We start from the raw sequence: 16537 nt of genomic DNA on the forward strand, positions 1-16537 counted from the left end.
CTGTCTGTTTAAGTGACAGCTGAGCCTACAGAGCATTCGCTTCAATTGCATTACAATAACATGCGCAGGGTGGCATGTAAATGTATACAGTGGAACTTTCAAGGTTCAATACCAAACTCTTTCCCCCAGAGGAAATCACCAAAAGGGAATTTCTCAGTTGCGGGGTGAAACGGTGGCCATAAAACTGTTATGAACTACACGAGGAACATTTGAAGATTTTTAATTGTCGAAAAAGTGTAAAAATATCAAAAATATTTGAAATAACATGTCAAAACATGTCCATTGTAAACTTGTATTACCTGCTTGTGGAAATAATGAAAAATAAAACATTCTATAATATGTTTGTGCCTGGTGTGCCTGCCTTGCCCACCAGGAGGCGGTAATGCTATTCAGTCATGCAGACACAAACAAAGAAGAAAAGACTTCTAATATTGTCAGTAAGATTCTGTAATAGTTGTCATTTTTCATAGAAAATAAAGCGTATATGCGTGTCAATTATTTATCTAATTTGCTCCCAAAAACGTATAAAACCGTTCTATTTAAAATATTGCCATGGTCCCAAAAACATATTTACACTTTTTTTTTGTTTGTTTGTTTTATTTTGCTAGAGCATACAGAAGGCTTTGATGCAGCCTCTGACCTGAAGAAGTCGCTTAAAGCAATGGGATTTATTACAAAAAAAACTGCCAGCAGGTGGCAGCAGAGTATGAACAAGTGGCCCATTTGTTGACTTCTATTCTAATGCGCCTGCTGCATCTGCAGACAGGAAGAGCATTAGGAGTGGACAAGATAATGAGTCCTCATCTAATTTAAGGCAACGTGTTCTTAGAATATCCAGAAAACAGGATCAGCGCCGTGCTGCCGTTACTGCCGGCTAACGAAGACAAAACTCCCTTTGAGGGCAGATTTGTTTTCATCGAGTCTGACAGGGAATCTTTACTTGCTCATTCGGGCCCTGCGAGGGACATCTATCTCCAGAGAACACCAGGAATTTGGAATGTACACAAAAGAACGGTTCTGACGTGTTTACGTCGACAACAGCAAAGCGGTAGCTTGCTATATAAGGAGCGGGTAATCGCACGGACGGCTAAAAATGGTATGACTTGTGGATCGGCGAAGCTATTCATCTAAAAATCGAGACAAGTCAAACGTAAATCGAAGTCGTCAGGTCGAGAGTGCGTGCAAGAGGCATATTAGAAATGTACGCTGATAGTAGGCCAGAATGACCATCTAATCAAAAATAAATAAATTAAATTACAGACTATAACGTTGACTTTTTGCTTCATATTGTGTATCCTTTGAACTTTAAATATTAAGACTTTGTTGTAACAGCTGTAAATGTTACAGTTAATCTCTTGTAGTGTACAGCTATTTTTCAAAATTTCTTTCAGAATGTTTAAGCTTTTCGTTTTGTAATATTACACTTAAATTTCACAATGTTACAGCTTTTTGTTCCGTAATATTACAGCTTTTTGTTCCGTAATATTACAGCTTTTTGTTCCGTAATATTACAGCTTTTTGTTCCGTAATATTACAGCTTTTTCCCCCAAAATTTTATAAGATAAGATAAGAAAAGATAAGATCCACTGATTGGCACACCCACCTAAGCGGGGCGAAATTCGTTCTCCGCATTTGACCCATCCCCTGAGGGAGCGGTGAGCAGCAGCAGCAGCCGCGCTCGGGAATCATATGGTGATCTAACCTCCCAATTCCAACCCTTAATGCTGAGTGTCAAGCAGAGCGGCAATGGGTCCCATTTTTATAGCTTTCATAATGTTACTGCTATTTAAAAAAAAATGTTTTTCCCGAATTGTTAGACCTGTTTTGTAATGTTGTAACTTTTCTTTCATAATGCTGTCATTATTTTGTATCTGTACAGGTTCTTCCGCAATAATGTTGCATCTTTTTTCTCCCTAATATTAAAACTTTTTGAGTGATGTTAGATATTTTCATTTGTATTGTTAGTTTTCCCCCCGTAATATTACAGCATTTTGTGTTGTTTTATGTATGTTACAATTTTTCTTTCACAACTCAGCATTTTTCGTAATATTATAGATTTTGTTGTTGTTTATAAAGTTAACGAATATTGTAATGTTAGTTTTTTTCCCGGAATATTATTATTATATTTAATACATTTGCCATTTAAATATGTTTTTTTTTCTTTACAAAATACATTTTGTAACATTATGTTTTTTGTGTAATGTTACAATTTTCTTCATGCATGTAAATAAAGTTTTTCTCTCATATTTGCACTTTATTTGCATAAAATTACTTTACCGTTGTAACATTTTTACCAAGCAATTTCTGAACATTCTTGCACTTTTTTTCCCCGTAACATTTTATCAGCAACTATTTTCACTGGAGGCGGCAGCTGACGACTACGTTAAGAGCGCGTTAACTTTAATACGACAACTCATCGCCTCTTTTACAGACCACCAACATTGTAAGCGGATACCACTTTCTCATGGTCGTGTTAGCGGCCTGACTTAAGCGATGCCACTGGGGGCGCGAACAAGCAAGTCCGATGTCCAGTCCTGAGTCGAGTCGAGCGTGAGAGAAAGCAGATCCCTCTCCGCCGATGCTTTTAACGCCAACATTAACCAGATGAAGATAAAGCATGAGGAGAGGAACATAGCTTCACTTCACCCCCGGTAACCTCACCTTTTTGATCACCGCTCATTCCAAACCGCCGTGCTCATTTATTTGTGCGGATGCGGTTCGTGTATATCGTTAATTAAACAGTACAGTACAAAGAGATTAAAACTTTTTGAGTAATGTTAGATATTTTCATTTGTAATGTTAATTTTTTCCCCATAATATTAACAACATTTTTTTTGGGGTGTTTTATGTAGGTTACAATTTTTCTTTCACAACTCAGCATTTTTCGTAATATTACAGATTTTTTGTTTGTTTATAAAGTTAACGAATATTGTAATGTTAGTTTTTTCCCGGAATATTATTCTTATATTTAATACATTTGCCATTGAAATATGATTTTTTTTTTCCCCACACAAAATACATTTTGTAACATTATGTTTTTTTGTGTAATGTTGAGACGTATACTATTATTTAAAATAGTTGTTGACAAATGTTACGGGAATAAAGTCATTTTATTAAAGAAAAAAAAGTGTAAGAATGCTCAGAAAATGCTTAGTAAAAATGTTACAATGGTAAAGTAATTTTATGCAAATAAAATGCAAATATGAGAGAAAAACTTTATTTACATGCATGAAGAAAATTGTAACGCTATGATTAACGATATCGTTACGGGGGGGAAAAAAGGCTGAAATTGATTTTTTTAAGGAAACCCTAGAGAAATGTGACACGTGGGATGACGTTACTATGACAACAATAGAACCGTCCACCAACACCGCATATTGGCAATTGCGTCAGCCAGGGATTTGCCAAGAAAACAGGAAGTACAGTTATATGGACCGAGCCTTGCCACGACCACCGAAAATCTACAAGCGATTGACGACAAACGGTTTCTAATAGCCTCTATTTGCCACAAGATGGCTGCAATGACAACACTAACATATTTTATCGGAATTTCTGAAATTACAGAGCCCCATTCTGTGTTGTTAAGAAAATAGCCCTCGCATGAATAGTGAAAAATTGCAAGTAATTGATGCCCCCACCCCGAAAAGGTTTACAGTACAATTGTGGGTAAAAAATGATCCTGTCCAGCTTCAAAGTCGGACTTTAATCCCCCTGAGGGTTACTAAGAACAACAATCCAAACACATGTGCATCAATTAACAAACTCAATCTACTATTTGTGGCTGAGCTTGATTTGACTTGACTGAACGAAGGCGGAGCGTCGGGTCTTGACCCCTTTGACTCCGTCAACACTGACTAAGGGCTTCAGTTACATCCTGGATGCTGACAAATAAGGCAACTCCCTGCCGCTTTGCTTAAAAGAAGTGAATCGTTTGTCTGTAAACGGGACAGACGAGCATATCTCCTTTTGTGTGATAGCGGATGTGAGGGATAATCAGGCATTGTTGCTTCCTCGATCCCTTGACAATGCTCAAGTGTCGTGCTGTGAGATGACGGAAAGCAGTCACAATCACTCACCCACATACAAAATAAAAAATTTAAATAAAAAAAAATTAAAAATTAAAAAGAGAGAGCAATGATGATGACATGTCAAATCGGTAAAATTACCGAATGAACAATACTGAGTTCTCCAGAAAAAAAAAAGAAAAAGAAAAAAAGAAGAAAAAAAAGAAAGCAGTCAGTTAAAATTATAAATCGTTTTATCACCATAAATGCTAATTTATTCTCGTAATATTACATCTCTCGTAAGATAACCACTTTTCATTTATGTTGTTTTTTTAATTTGAGGTACACATTTATTTTTCTTAAGTTGATTGTTCATTCAACGATGAATTGATGTGAAGACTTTATTCCTGTAATGGAGCAATTTATTTCTCGTAACTACACAACATTTTTTTTTTTAAATACTGACTTTCTTCTCTTAGCATAGCAACTTATTTTCCAGAAATCTTTATTATTATTTTTATTTATTTTTTAAATTTTCCTGGAGAGCTCAGTATTGTTCATTTGGTAATTTTACCGATTTGACATGTCATCATCATTGCTTTTTTTTTTTTTTTTTTGTATGTGTGTGAGTACGTGTGTGCGTGTGTGTGCGTGCGTGTGTGTGTGTATTCATTAGTTCACCTAAAACCTATTAAAAAATCCCATACTGTTCACCTAAACCGTCGTGAGGCCGTCAGGAGACCCGAGGAAGGACCAAAGAACTTACTAACTTTATTATTGAATTGTTTTCAACTTCCCTTTTGTAACTTATTGATTTGCTTCATATAAGATTATGAATTTTTATTATTTTCTAAAATTCTTCCCGCATTGTTATGATATTATTCGCGTAACATTATCATCATATTATCTCTTTATTTTCATTAGTTCATCACTTTTTTTCTAGCAACATTTCACATGAGGTTATTTATTTTCAGAAATGCATTACTATTTCAGGCAGGAAAAAGATCTCATTTATTTGACGTACATTTATTTTTCTCAAGTGAATAACGTACCGGTCGTCAAATTGGGCCACGCCGTCTTTTATTTGAGGAAAAACATTGACTTTACAACTAATCATAAAAAGGGAGGGAATGAGCAATCAAGGAAGTGATTTCACACGGGACCACTCCCTTGTCCTCTGGTAGCCGGATTGCGCTCTACGAGCCTAACAATGGCCACTACGTGCTGAGGCGGAATCAACAGTTTATGATCCACAAAAAGGAACTGTGGTGAGTTTCAAGACGTTTTTTTTTTTTTCTTCCTTGAAAGCAACACCGCCACAGAGGATGCTCTTCAGGAAGGACTCCAGCTTCACGTGACATGAATTGTTAACACCGTATAGTAATATTGTTTCAAGGGAGGCAAGTCAAACATTTTCTTTTCAATAATATATTTTATATTGTGGAACAAGAAGCAGAATAATCCACCCGTTTTGCCTAGTATTGCCCCTTGTTGTCTAAAAATTTAATGTTATTCCAAAAATGCATTTGTAAAAATAAAGGCCACACCTCTAATATATGACAGCCCCATCAGGAAATAAATAAGAAAAAGTAAATAAATTAAAAATCGCCCATGGGCGTTATCCCAGTTACACATTTATTGTAACATACAGTTAAACCTTTAAAATATTATTTCTAAAATGTAGGGGGAAAAATAAAGGCCCTACCCTTAACTCATTCACTGCCATTGACGGCTATAGACATCAAAAAATAATTTTAACTATTTCTATTAGTTAAAAAAAAAAAGATCCACTTTTGCTAACAATAGTATGAAAACCTAGAATAAAAAAATTGGGGTGTGAATTTAGAACAGATATAAAATTTGTGATTAATCGTTAGTTAACTAGTGAAGTCATGTGATTAATTACAATTTTAAAAAATTAATCACCTGACATGCCTAATTAAAAACAATATATTAAAAATAAGGGGCGTTTAATCATAATTAATCGCATGATAATTTTATATCTGTTATTAATATACAATAAAAAATATAGGTTTTCATAAAAGAAAATAATGAAATGAAAAATTGTTAAACTAATTAATTTTTGACGTCTATAGTCGTCAATGGCAGTGAATGAGTTAATAGATGTCTCCTTAATCTGCAGATAAGTAAAGAAACACCCCAGACATCATTTCAGTTACACTTGACTGAAATCGTAATAAACTTATTTAATATGCATTTTTAAAAAATAAATGCTCCACCCCTAACAAAAACATCTTTTCTCATCTGCAGCTGATTAAATAAACGACCATGGACATTAACCTTCATTTAACCAGGTAGGTCAGTTGAGAACCATTTCTTATTTACAACGACAACAACAAGTAGTATCGTTCAAAATGATTTCAAAAGTTAATGTGTCAAAATAAAAGCAGCATTCCAAACAGACAGCTCCCCATCTGCAATTGAGTGAAACATACAAACACTATTCAATTAAATTCACATACGATTATAGTACATTGTTTTAACATTACTCTAAATAATGTGTTTGTACAAAAGCCCCCCCCCCCCACCCCCCCAAAAAAAGCCACACAACCCTTAACCTCATCTGAAGACATTACTCCAGTTTCATTTGACATAAATTGCAACACAAAACAAAATGTATTCCAGAAACACTTTGGGGAAAAATAAATGCCCTGCCCTAAATAGACTCCTCTGCTCATCTACTGTTGAGTAAATAAACACCCACGAACATTACTCAAATTTCATTAGACATCAGTTTAAAGTAAAAAAAAAAAATGTGTTTGCATAAATTAAGGCCTCACCCCTAATAAAAAATAAAAACTCTGCTCATCTGCTGTCTAGTAAATCAATTCTCAAACGCCCACAGACATGACTCCATTTGATATTATTCAAAAATGGATTTGCATAAATAAAAGCCTCACACACACTGTATATCACTATGTATGGTGAGAGGCATGTGGGCGCAAACACAGTTGTCTCGGCGAACCACGCGTGACAACACATTCTTGGCGTGTCGAGCCGCCGTCAGAACTGCAAGGGATCATATTCCCCAATGTCTCAGGCCGTGACATCTGGCGTAGTCGCGCTTTTTACGACAACATGCTTTGTGTAGAGAGGCAGTGGTTTCCCCTAAAAGCCGACCTCCGAAGCCTCAAAGCGCTTTTTATTGAGTCGTTTTATTAACAACGCAGCGTGATTTATAATGCGAGGTTAAAGATCAGTTGCACTCAAGAATAGTGTAGGTTTGTAACCATCATGTGCCATTGTAGACAAAACATGACATTTTAAACCTCCTGTTACATTCAGAAAACGACCCAGTGCATGTTAGAATTTTTATTTTCAAATCTCAATTTTTCTTTTTTTTTTTTTAAATCTCATTAACTCATTCACTGCCATTGACGGCTATAGACGTCAAAAATTCATTTGAACTATTTTTATTATTAAAACATTTTTCTCCACTTTTGTTAACAAGTGTTTGAAAACCTAGAAAATTTTAACTGTATTATAACAGATATAAAAATTGGAATTAATCGTGAGTTAACTAGTGAAGTCATGCGATTAATTACGATTTTTTTTTTAAATAATCTTTTCTTTAAAAAAAAAAAAGATTATTAAATTTAATTTATTTATCGCATGACTTCACTAGTTAAGTCACGATTAATCACAAATTTTACATCCGTTTTAAAAAATTACAAAAATTATTATCTATTAATGTATCGTTGCTAATATGCAAAATGAACCAGTTTCATCAAGCCAAGCAAAAGAAGATTCCCATGGGTCAATTTGACCCGGCATGGGGTTTAATCACCAAAAAGTGTCAAAAACAAAACAAATCCCTTCTTTTTTTTTTCAGGAAAGTTCAGTATTGTTCATTCGATTTGACATCATCATTGCTCTCCTTTTTTAATTTTTTTTTATAAAAAAAAATTAAAAAATAAAAATAAAATATATATATATATATATTTTTATTTTTTTTTTTTGTATGTGGGTGAGTATGTGTATGTGCGTGTGTACTAATAATATAATATAATAATAATTGCCAAATGCAGAAACATCAATGTAAGTTATCACGATGTGGTGGCTCTCGCTAACAGACAGAATTAAGTAACCAGAATTAGGTTAAAAAATTCTAAAACAAAACAAATCCCAATAAACATTGTTTATATCTCATTATTAATTCCAATATTGGCCATTTCATTTCAAATCTGCAAAATATATATATTTTCTTGCGAGTCCTACTGTAGAGTTTTCATATGGGTCAATTTGACCCGGGAAATATGTTAAGTTCATCATTTTTATCAAGTTTAAGCAGAAGAGGCTTTCATATCTGGCCTGATAAATAATCAAAATGTTTCAGAAAAGAGAACTCCCCTCCCACTTCTTTAAAAAAACATTTACATATTAACGTAAACATTTCATTGCAAATATGTAGAATGAACCATTTTGACCATGCCCATGAACCCATTAAGTCAATGCTAACATTGCTATGGGGCGTCCAAACCTAATGTTGAACAGGTTGAGTTTGCCTCCCTTTGACAGGTCTCAAGGGGTGTATGTTAAATCGAGAAGGCACCGAATGAGGGGGGGGTCACATGACCTCCGGCATTGGCGGCTCATTGGGCTTTGTCAGTGTGAGTGTGTGTGCGTATACGTGTGTGTGTGTGTGTGTCTGTGCTCGAGCCCTCAAGCGCTCCCCTTTGGTAAGCAGATGGTGATTGAGATCAAAAAGGTCTACACGCTCCCCTGATCGAGTTCGCTTTGACTTCTCCACCTATCGAATCACATGTTTGAGAGGTCTGAACATCCCTCGGTGCACACTAAACTAATCATCTGCTCAGGATTAAAGCATTTCTCGCAAATAAAAGCCTCCCTCAAGTGGACGACCCCATTCTTTCCCATCAGGGGTTGGGGGGTTACTAGGTAGTAAGTACATTGACCTGTTCATAGATGTTATTATTCATAAACAGAAATAATAGTGTTAACTACTGAGCCCATTGGAACTCTCTTGCTAACCCAAACAGCAGCACCTACCAAGACACAATCCTGAAGGCCTCTCAATTAAACGGTCTGGCCGAGGCTGCTATTCCAATTTCACTTAACATTAACTCTAATACACTTATAATACTGCTTAATATTATTCAAAAATTGCATTTGTAAAAATAAAGGCCTCGCCTCTAATTGATCCCTCGCCACTATCAACACATAAATAAACATCCTTGGCATCTATTCCATTTTCACTTGTCAAATTGGAATACAGCAATAAAAGAAAATGCAGGTAATCTTTAAAAAATTTTTTTTTTAATAAGCATCTGTAAAAATAAAGACCTTGCCCCTAATAAATGCTACTCCCTACCTGTTGAGTGAATAAAGGCTCTCGCCACTATATTGGTTTCACGTTACAATAATTTTAATATACCGGCAGAAATGTATAACATTTACGCAAACAAAGACTTCACCTCCAATAGATGTATACCCCACCAACAGTAAATAAATGCCTGTGCCCAGTATGCTAATTTCCCTTGACATACATTATTTTAAATATATTGGCAAAACCGTTTAATAAATTTTTTAATTAATTTGTAAAAAATAAAGGTATTGCCCCTAAAAAAAATCCCGAGTAAATAAAGGCTTCCTCATAATAATTTGGTTTCATGTGTCATAAACGGTAATATATTGTAATGTTTAATATTTTTTCCTAAATGCGTTTTCACAAATAAAGGCTTCTGCACATCTGCAGATAAGTAAATAAACAACTCCTGACTTCTGTCACAATTCGCAAATAGTGTGAATTTCATTTTTAAAAATGCGCTTGTAAAAATAAAGGCCTTTACCCTAATAAATGCCTAGCACCATTCACCATTATGCAAATGCTGTAGTTACACTTGACATAAATCGAAATAGAGCAGTAACCAGGGCTGTGATGTTATTCCAAAAATGCATCTGTAAAAAATACAGGCCTTGCCCCTAATAAACACAAAATGATTTCTTCACCACTACTGACTCACTCTGCACAGAACCAAAATGACCATCAATAAAATTTTGAAATGAGCTAGCGTCACGACACCAGCAAGTCCAGCTGCTATTCGACTTGTCAAGCTGCTGGCTTCACTTTCCCCATTCGCACCATCGTGTCTGTGCACACGCGTGTCTGCGCACCTGCGAACATGAACCTCGGCGAAGCGTGTGTGCATTTACGTGTACGTCGGGATCCTCAGCCGCGGCACGCAGGACCTGTGGAGGGGGTCCCATTGTTCAAGACTTCCTGCCGAGTCCTAGGAGGCAGAACGGAGGAAAGGGAGGATCACAGAAAAAAATAATAAAAAAATTAAGTAAAAACACTTAAGTGATCCAACTGGAATGAAAAGTGGAACAAATGTCGCAAAATCGGCCGCAAATTATATTTGAGAATAACTCAACAAATGGGACAATGACCTCATTCAGTTGGGGGGTCCACAGTCCATTGTATGATCCGTGAACTTGATACATGACATTCAATGCTCGTATTGTCTCAGCTGCGAGACATAAAATGACTTCTTTCAAGTCGTTACCATCGGCTCATTGTGGTGTTTATTATTTGTGTCGCCTTGAGTGGCGCAAAGGCAAAGCACTTCCTTTAATTGTGCAGCAGCTGTCGGCCCAGACGTTGTTTGGTCTGCGACGTAAAAAAACTAAAAGTTCACCATTGACTTCCTGATGCCCGCGAGACAATACCAAATCTCCCAAAATTTTGGTTTTCTCATTTTTCACTCTCAACTTCCTAACGTAACATTGATTTTTTTAAAATCTCCATAAAACGTCAAAAATTTTAGAGTGCAAGATATTTTTAATTGCTTCGACTTTTTTTTTTTTTTTTAGGTTTTGTCTGTGATTTCACAGTTTTCACCCTCAACTTTCCGATGCTATGTCGAACGTCGTAAAAAGGTTCATAAATAAAATCGTACAAAAATTTGGGATGAATGTCACGGGTTTTTTGGGGTCACATTTCTCCCACTTAAACATCTTAACGCGACATCGAACGTCACTGTACCATTCGGAGTTCGACCTAAGTCAGACTAAACTTCGGATGAACGTACGTCAAAGAGTTTAGTTTGGCTAACATGAATGAATTAACTTCTTTTTCTTTTCTTTTTGTGATTAAGTTTTGTCCGTGATGTCAAACAATTTCACACTCAACTTCCTGATGCGCCGCAAAAACATTGTACAATGAAACTATTATATGCTAACAATGACGCTAGCATAACACAACACAAAACATACATGGAGAAAACCCGCACATGTGAGCTTTTATTGTGCCACTGCGATAGCCTTCTTGTCTCGTCTCGTTATTGCAACAAGCTGTGGGAAATCCTGGGTGCTGTTTGAACCGAACATATGATCTCGACTCTGCTTTATCTCAACGTTGGCTTTTTTGAATATCATCCACCGTTAAACATCATTATGTCCCGACTCTCCAGCGCCACGCACTGTTTTGAGCTATTTAGAGAGTCTCTAATTCACTCAGAGCGGGGGAAACTGTAAGCAAAGCTCTCTTGTTCTTTCTCCTTGGGGTGTTGTCTTAAAAGAGCGATCGCATGTGCGTGTTTGTGTGTGTGTCTTACATAGAAAGGGGGCACCAGGGGTCAAGTCTTTTGCCCACTCCTGAGACAGGAAATGGCTCCAATATGGGCGGCCTCCATGAAAGCTCCAGGGAGCCATTTCGGGGCTCCTCGTCCACACCAGACCTCCATCGCCATCAGAGGGAGCACAGATGACCTAAGTGAAAAATACAGATGTTCTGCTCGGCCCATTTGAAACCATAGAGGCCCTGCTGGGCTTCACTGGGATATCATGTTTAATTCAAAGTGGCAGTGAGAACACAGGATGCGTGTCCTTTTTTTTCTACCTGTATGTAACTAATTAAAATTTTAAAAAAAAGATCTTTAGAATAAGAATTACAGGAGGTTATACTATTTAAAGATGAGTACAAAAAATATAGATAATCTAGCCGATTTGAGCCAGATTCCCCCCTTTTGATCAAAGTCACCAAAAACCCGATTATCAGACCGCCCTAAAAGATTATACTGAGTAAGGTAAGGTAGCTAACTGATGAAGAGCGATACCTAATTATATTACAGACGCACGTTACGTCTCGGTGAGTCAGAAAAGCATAAAATTATGAAACAAACGCAAAAGGCAGAGGAATGAATGTCCCACCACCGTCACCAGCTTCTCGGGAAAGCAGCTTCAATGGACAACGGAACAGAAATGATTTCACAGAAGCAGACTGCCACCATGCGTTCAAAAATGGTTAATACATGCAACATGTCACTCAGGGATGTTTTGTTGGTTAAGTACATGATATGTCTTTGAAATGATTCATGATTCATTTCCTGTTATTTTAGTGGAAGGCCAAAACGTTTATTTCGAATAAATCTGATATTATTGTACAAGAGATTAATTCATTACAATACTTGTCATTTTGCATTTCTGACGACCCTGAAGGCACCAACGATGCGTTCAGGTTCCGTTCATGCCAGCATTCACCAACGTCACCCCCCGCCCTCTCCACCATGTTGGCTGGATCAGGAAGTGGGCTGAGTAAATCGAACAAGCTTGAATCCGAAGTCTGAGCACCAACGTAACCGTTCGCCCCCCCGGAACAGATTCCGCCACTTGGCCCATTCGGCGTGCATGCTGGGTGGCCTCACGCTCGCTCGAGGCATCCACTTTTCTCCGGATTGGACCGTTTCGCAGCGCCAGACATGGCTTCTCTGATGCAGAGATCCTCGGGCCTCGTCCAGCGGCGGACCGAGGCCACCCGTAGCGCCGCCGCCGATAAGGATAGGGAGTCCGACGCGGAGGAGGAGGACGCGCGTCGCGGCGAGGACGAGGAGGACGACAAGGGGGACTCGAAGGAGACACGGCTCACACTCATGGAGGAGGTGCTGCTCCTGGGCCTCAAGGACCGAGAGGTGAGTTGCTCCCCGTTTCGTCTAATCCGTCAGCTAGCTTGTCAGTTAGCTCTCAAGCTAACGGGACGTTAGCAAATGTCAACAAAGCTAACTTTAGCATTATCTTCGTTGATTTTCGTCTCAACGACGGCTAGTTCCATCGACCGTGACAATAGGGCCTCGAAACTTCACATTTAGGACAATACGTGACTTTCGTGGTTATATCCATCTAAACTCGCTCGTTATTGTTATTACTTTTCTTGACAACTTGCCACTGCTTACGTGACTTGCTCTCGCTCAACCAACACGTCAGCGAGCGGACAAACAAGCGCACCTTTTTTTTTTTCCTGACCCCCTCGCCTTCCCTCCCCTCCTTCTCCAAATCTAACCAACTCCTTCTCAGGGCTACACGTCCTTTTGGAACGACTGCATTTCGTCCGGCCTCCGAGGCTGCATGCTTGTCGAGCTGGCTCTCCGGGGGAGGCTACAGCTGGAGGCCTGCGGCATGAGGAGGAAAAGTCTGCTGTCCAGAAAGGTGAGGGTTTATAACCAACACTACAAAAAATAGCAATGGATAAATAAAATAAAATACAATTCATCTCAATAGGGGGGGATCAGACGTCCTTCCAGGGTGCACATATAAATAAAAAGACAACACTGACATGTTTAAGTCAACATGGGTTAAAACTGATAAGTTCAAAGCATTTTCTCATCTGTTAAAAAAAAAAAAAGGCCTATTCTTAAGTCATAGCTTCCTTCAGGCTGTAAACACACTTGTGGGCTTCAACAAGCGGCCGCCATGTGTGACTGTTTATCTGCAATGGCCGTAACGCTTGATTGCCTTTTCGTGGCCGTTAAAAGTTGTTCCTGCTCAGTCAGGATGTGAGCAAACTTGTTCAAATACGCCTGTTGCCATTTTTTTTCTTTCTTTCTTTGTTTGCCAAGGTGATCTGCAAGTCCGACGCGCCAACCGGAGACGTGCTGCTGGATGAGGCCTTGAAGCACATTAAGGAGACGCAACCTCCCGAGACGGTGCAGAGCTGGATCGAGCTGCTGAGCGGTGAGGCGAAGGATTAAAAAAAAATAAAAGTGACTTTTGTTGTTGACGCTGTTTGTTTATCTTGTGGTCATATAAGGAGAGACCTGGAGTCCCTTTAAGCTACACTACCAGCTGAGGAACGTGCGGGAACGACTGGCCAAAAACCTGGTTGAGAAAGGCGTCCTGACCACGGAGAAACAGAACTTCCTGCTTTTTGACATGACTACGCATCCGCTCACCAATAGCACCATCAAACAGGTACAAAAAAAAAAAAAAAGTAATGTAAGTTGTTGGTTTGTTGCCTCCGCTAGTTAAGCCATTTTAAACAAAAAAATATATATAAATTTTTTTCTCTCCACTTGTGGTCAGCGGCTGGTGAAGAAGGTCCAAGACTCCGTTTTGGAGAAGTGGGTGAACGACCCGCACCGCATGGACAAGCGCGTGCTGTCTCTGATCCTGCTGGCGCACTCGTCGGACGTGCTGGAGAACGCCTTTGCGCCGCTCCAGGACGAGCAGTACGACCTGGGCATGAAGCGGGTGCACACGCTCCTGGAGCTGGAACCCGAGAAGGAGAGCGCCAAGCCCGGCGCCAATGAACTCATGTGGGCCGTGGTGGCCGCTTTCACCAAATGAGGAGGAAAAAACAGCATTTTTTTTTTCTTTTTTCTTTCGTTCTTTTTTTTTTTTTTTTTTTTTAAAGCAGGCGATGCAGTTGGACCCTGATTATTACTGAAGGACTTCAAAGGAGACTTTAAAGAGACAATCTAATTCAGGTTGGGGGAGCCATTTTGTGCGGTCCATGTTGTTGTTAGTACCCCAGTGCAATCCCCATCGGTGGTGGGCTTCACCTGGTTCAGGGTAGGGTTAGATTTGTAACGGAACGGACACTACGATATACACGGAGGGAGAAAATGGCCGCGGTCGCCATGGTGATTATGAAGGAAGCGTCATCTTCCTGATCACGTGCAGAACATTCAGCCAATCACGAGGCGGACGATTTTGGTCAAAGTCCTTGATATCTAGATTAAGGACCGTGTGCTCGTGCATGCTTTGTCCTCGCAAGTAAGACAAGATGGCGCACTTCTACAACGACAAAGCATTCTACTAGCACGTGGACCTTTGAACAAATTAATGCTCAAACGGCTTCCATCGGATGACCTTTTTTCCCATGATGTCGCTTCTTGATTTTTATATATATATTTTTTTTAATCATTGTTTTGATTCTCCTTTCTTTCCTCATGCATCTTACATGATTGGGCGTCCACTTCTGCTTCTACTAGTTCGCCATTTATCAAGTCTTTTTGCACAGCTTCGTAGCTAGTCCGAAAAAGAGGGGCGGGGGTTGGTTTCGAAGAGGAAAAAAATTGCTGCAATATTTTATATGCAGCTAGCTACAGATGAGTCATTCCACAAAGCGACAAAAAGGTCAAGCAGATCTCTTGGCTTTTCCAAATGATTATTTACCGTCTTTCTGACACGTTCGTCCTTATCTGTGACGTTTTAGTCAAGTCGAGGTTGTCCGTCACTTAAGCACACAAATCCTCCAAAGTCCAACACACTGGCAGTTTATTTTGCCGCTCTCACGTGTTCGGAAATAAGTCAACCGGCAGTATACAGGTGCATTTTTGATACATTTGAATACAGTGGGCCCCGGGTTTTCACAGGAGAGCAAATAAATAGCAAATTTTGTCTAGAATGGATGATTATTAGAATTGCAATGGAGGGAAAATTACAGCAAATAACTGATCACAGGTTTAAAAATGGTGAAAACAAGTATCGGTGTGTCAACGCTTTAAATTAAATCGAAATAAATGATTACTGCAATAGTCTAGTTTATTTCAATTGGGCTTTGTTGTAAAGCAAAAGTGCATGTTGGTGCTAGCAGCTAATGTAGCTAGCCTGCATCTTGACTCTTAAGCAGACAGACTCAAAATGCAGAGCACTAGTTACAGGAGATCCGAATCAAAGCCACAAACAAAACAAAAAAAGCTGCTGGTTTTTGGATTTGGAATGCAAACATCCTAATGTACTGGAAAGCAAAACATGCACATAAAGCCAGTACACTTGCGGCTAATGCGAGAAGCTAATATAACTAGGCATATTTTCATACTTTTTTTTTTTTCAAGGTTCCACTGTACTAAGTTTTGTTTCTTTAAACATAATCAAGCACCATCCCTACAATGATCAACAAAAGGGACCTCATTTTGTTTGTTACATTGACAAAAAAAAAACGAAGTTTGCCATCTGTTTGGTGGCATTTACAGTATGTCCTTCCATTCCCATAGAGCAACACCCAAAGGTGAAAGAAGGCAGGGAGGGCTGTTTGCATGCAACAGGCAGATGTAGCTCCAGAAGAAGACGGCGTCGTCCTCTGTGTAATAATTCTAATAATTATTAGTCGTTTTATGTGTTACGAGCTAACGGAATTGTACAAACAAAAAAAAGGGAGCTCTCCTTTCCTCTCTGTATGTATGCTTTTGTATTACCACACAAAAATAAAGGATTCTTTAAGTGCCTGAATTTAGCTCACGTCACTGTGGTGCTTTTTTAAAAGAACTAAATAC

At 38.6% G+C, this 16537-nt stretch overlaps 2 protein-coding genes across 5 annotated transcripts in view; one reads left to right on the forward strand and one right to left on the reverse strand.

Moving 5' to 3' along the window:
* Window positions 1-12569, reverse strand: part of itga1 (integrin, alpha 1) — a 58681-nt gene extending 46112 nt beyond the window's left edge. Inside the window, exons 1-3 of one of the 4 annotated variants that reach the window (XM_077542431.1) lie at window positions 12455-12569; window positions 11603-11756; window positions 10200-10276 (exon numbers count right to left, since the gene is read on the reverse strand). The gene's annotated coding sequence lies outside the window, so the exon portion shown is untranslated. Of the gene's footprint in view, window positions 1-10199; window positions 10277-11602 lie in introns of all 4 variants that reach the window. The other 3 variants (XM_077542429.1, XM_077542427.1, XM_077542430.1) reach the window with 3 other exon arrangements.
* A 176-nt stretch (window positions 12570-12745) lies between these two features.
* On the forward strand, window positions 12746-16497 carry LOC144033980 (Golgi phosphoprotein 3-like). Its single transcript, XM_077542437.1, has 5 exons — window positions 12746-12955; window positions 13338-13469; window positions 13880-13994; window positions 14071-14231; window positions 14343-16497. The coding sequence occupies exons 1-5, from the start codon at window positions 12746-12748 to the stop codon at window positions 14604-14606; spliced, it is 882 nt and encodes a 293-aa protein (XP_077398563.1). The 3' UTR covers window positions 14607-16497.
* Window positions 16498-16537: the final 40 nt, after the last annotated feature.

Source organism: Vanacampus margaritifer, chromosome 14, assembly GCF_051991255.1.
Source record: "Vanacampus margaritifer isolate UIUO_Vmar chromosome 14, RoL_Vmar_1.0, whole genome shotgun sequence".
NCBI classification, from domain to species: Eukaryota; Metazoa; Chordata; class Actinopteri; order Syngnathiformes; family Syngnathidae; genus Vanacampus; species Vanacampus margaritifer.

Coding starts and splice junctions, on each gene's coding strand:
- LOC144033980 (XM_077542437.1), top strand. CDS start 12,746: ATGGCTTCTCTGATGCAGAGATCCTCGGGCCTCGTCCAGCGGCGGACC. Junction 13,470..13,879: donor AAAGTCTGCTGTCCAGAAAG/GTGAGGGTTTAT, acceptor TTGTTTGCCAAG/GTGATCTGCAAGTCCGACGC. Junction 13,995..14,070: donor CTGGATCGAGCTGCTGAGCG/GTGAGGCGAAGG, acceptor TGGTCATATAAG/GAGAGACCTGGAGTCCCTTT.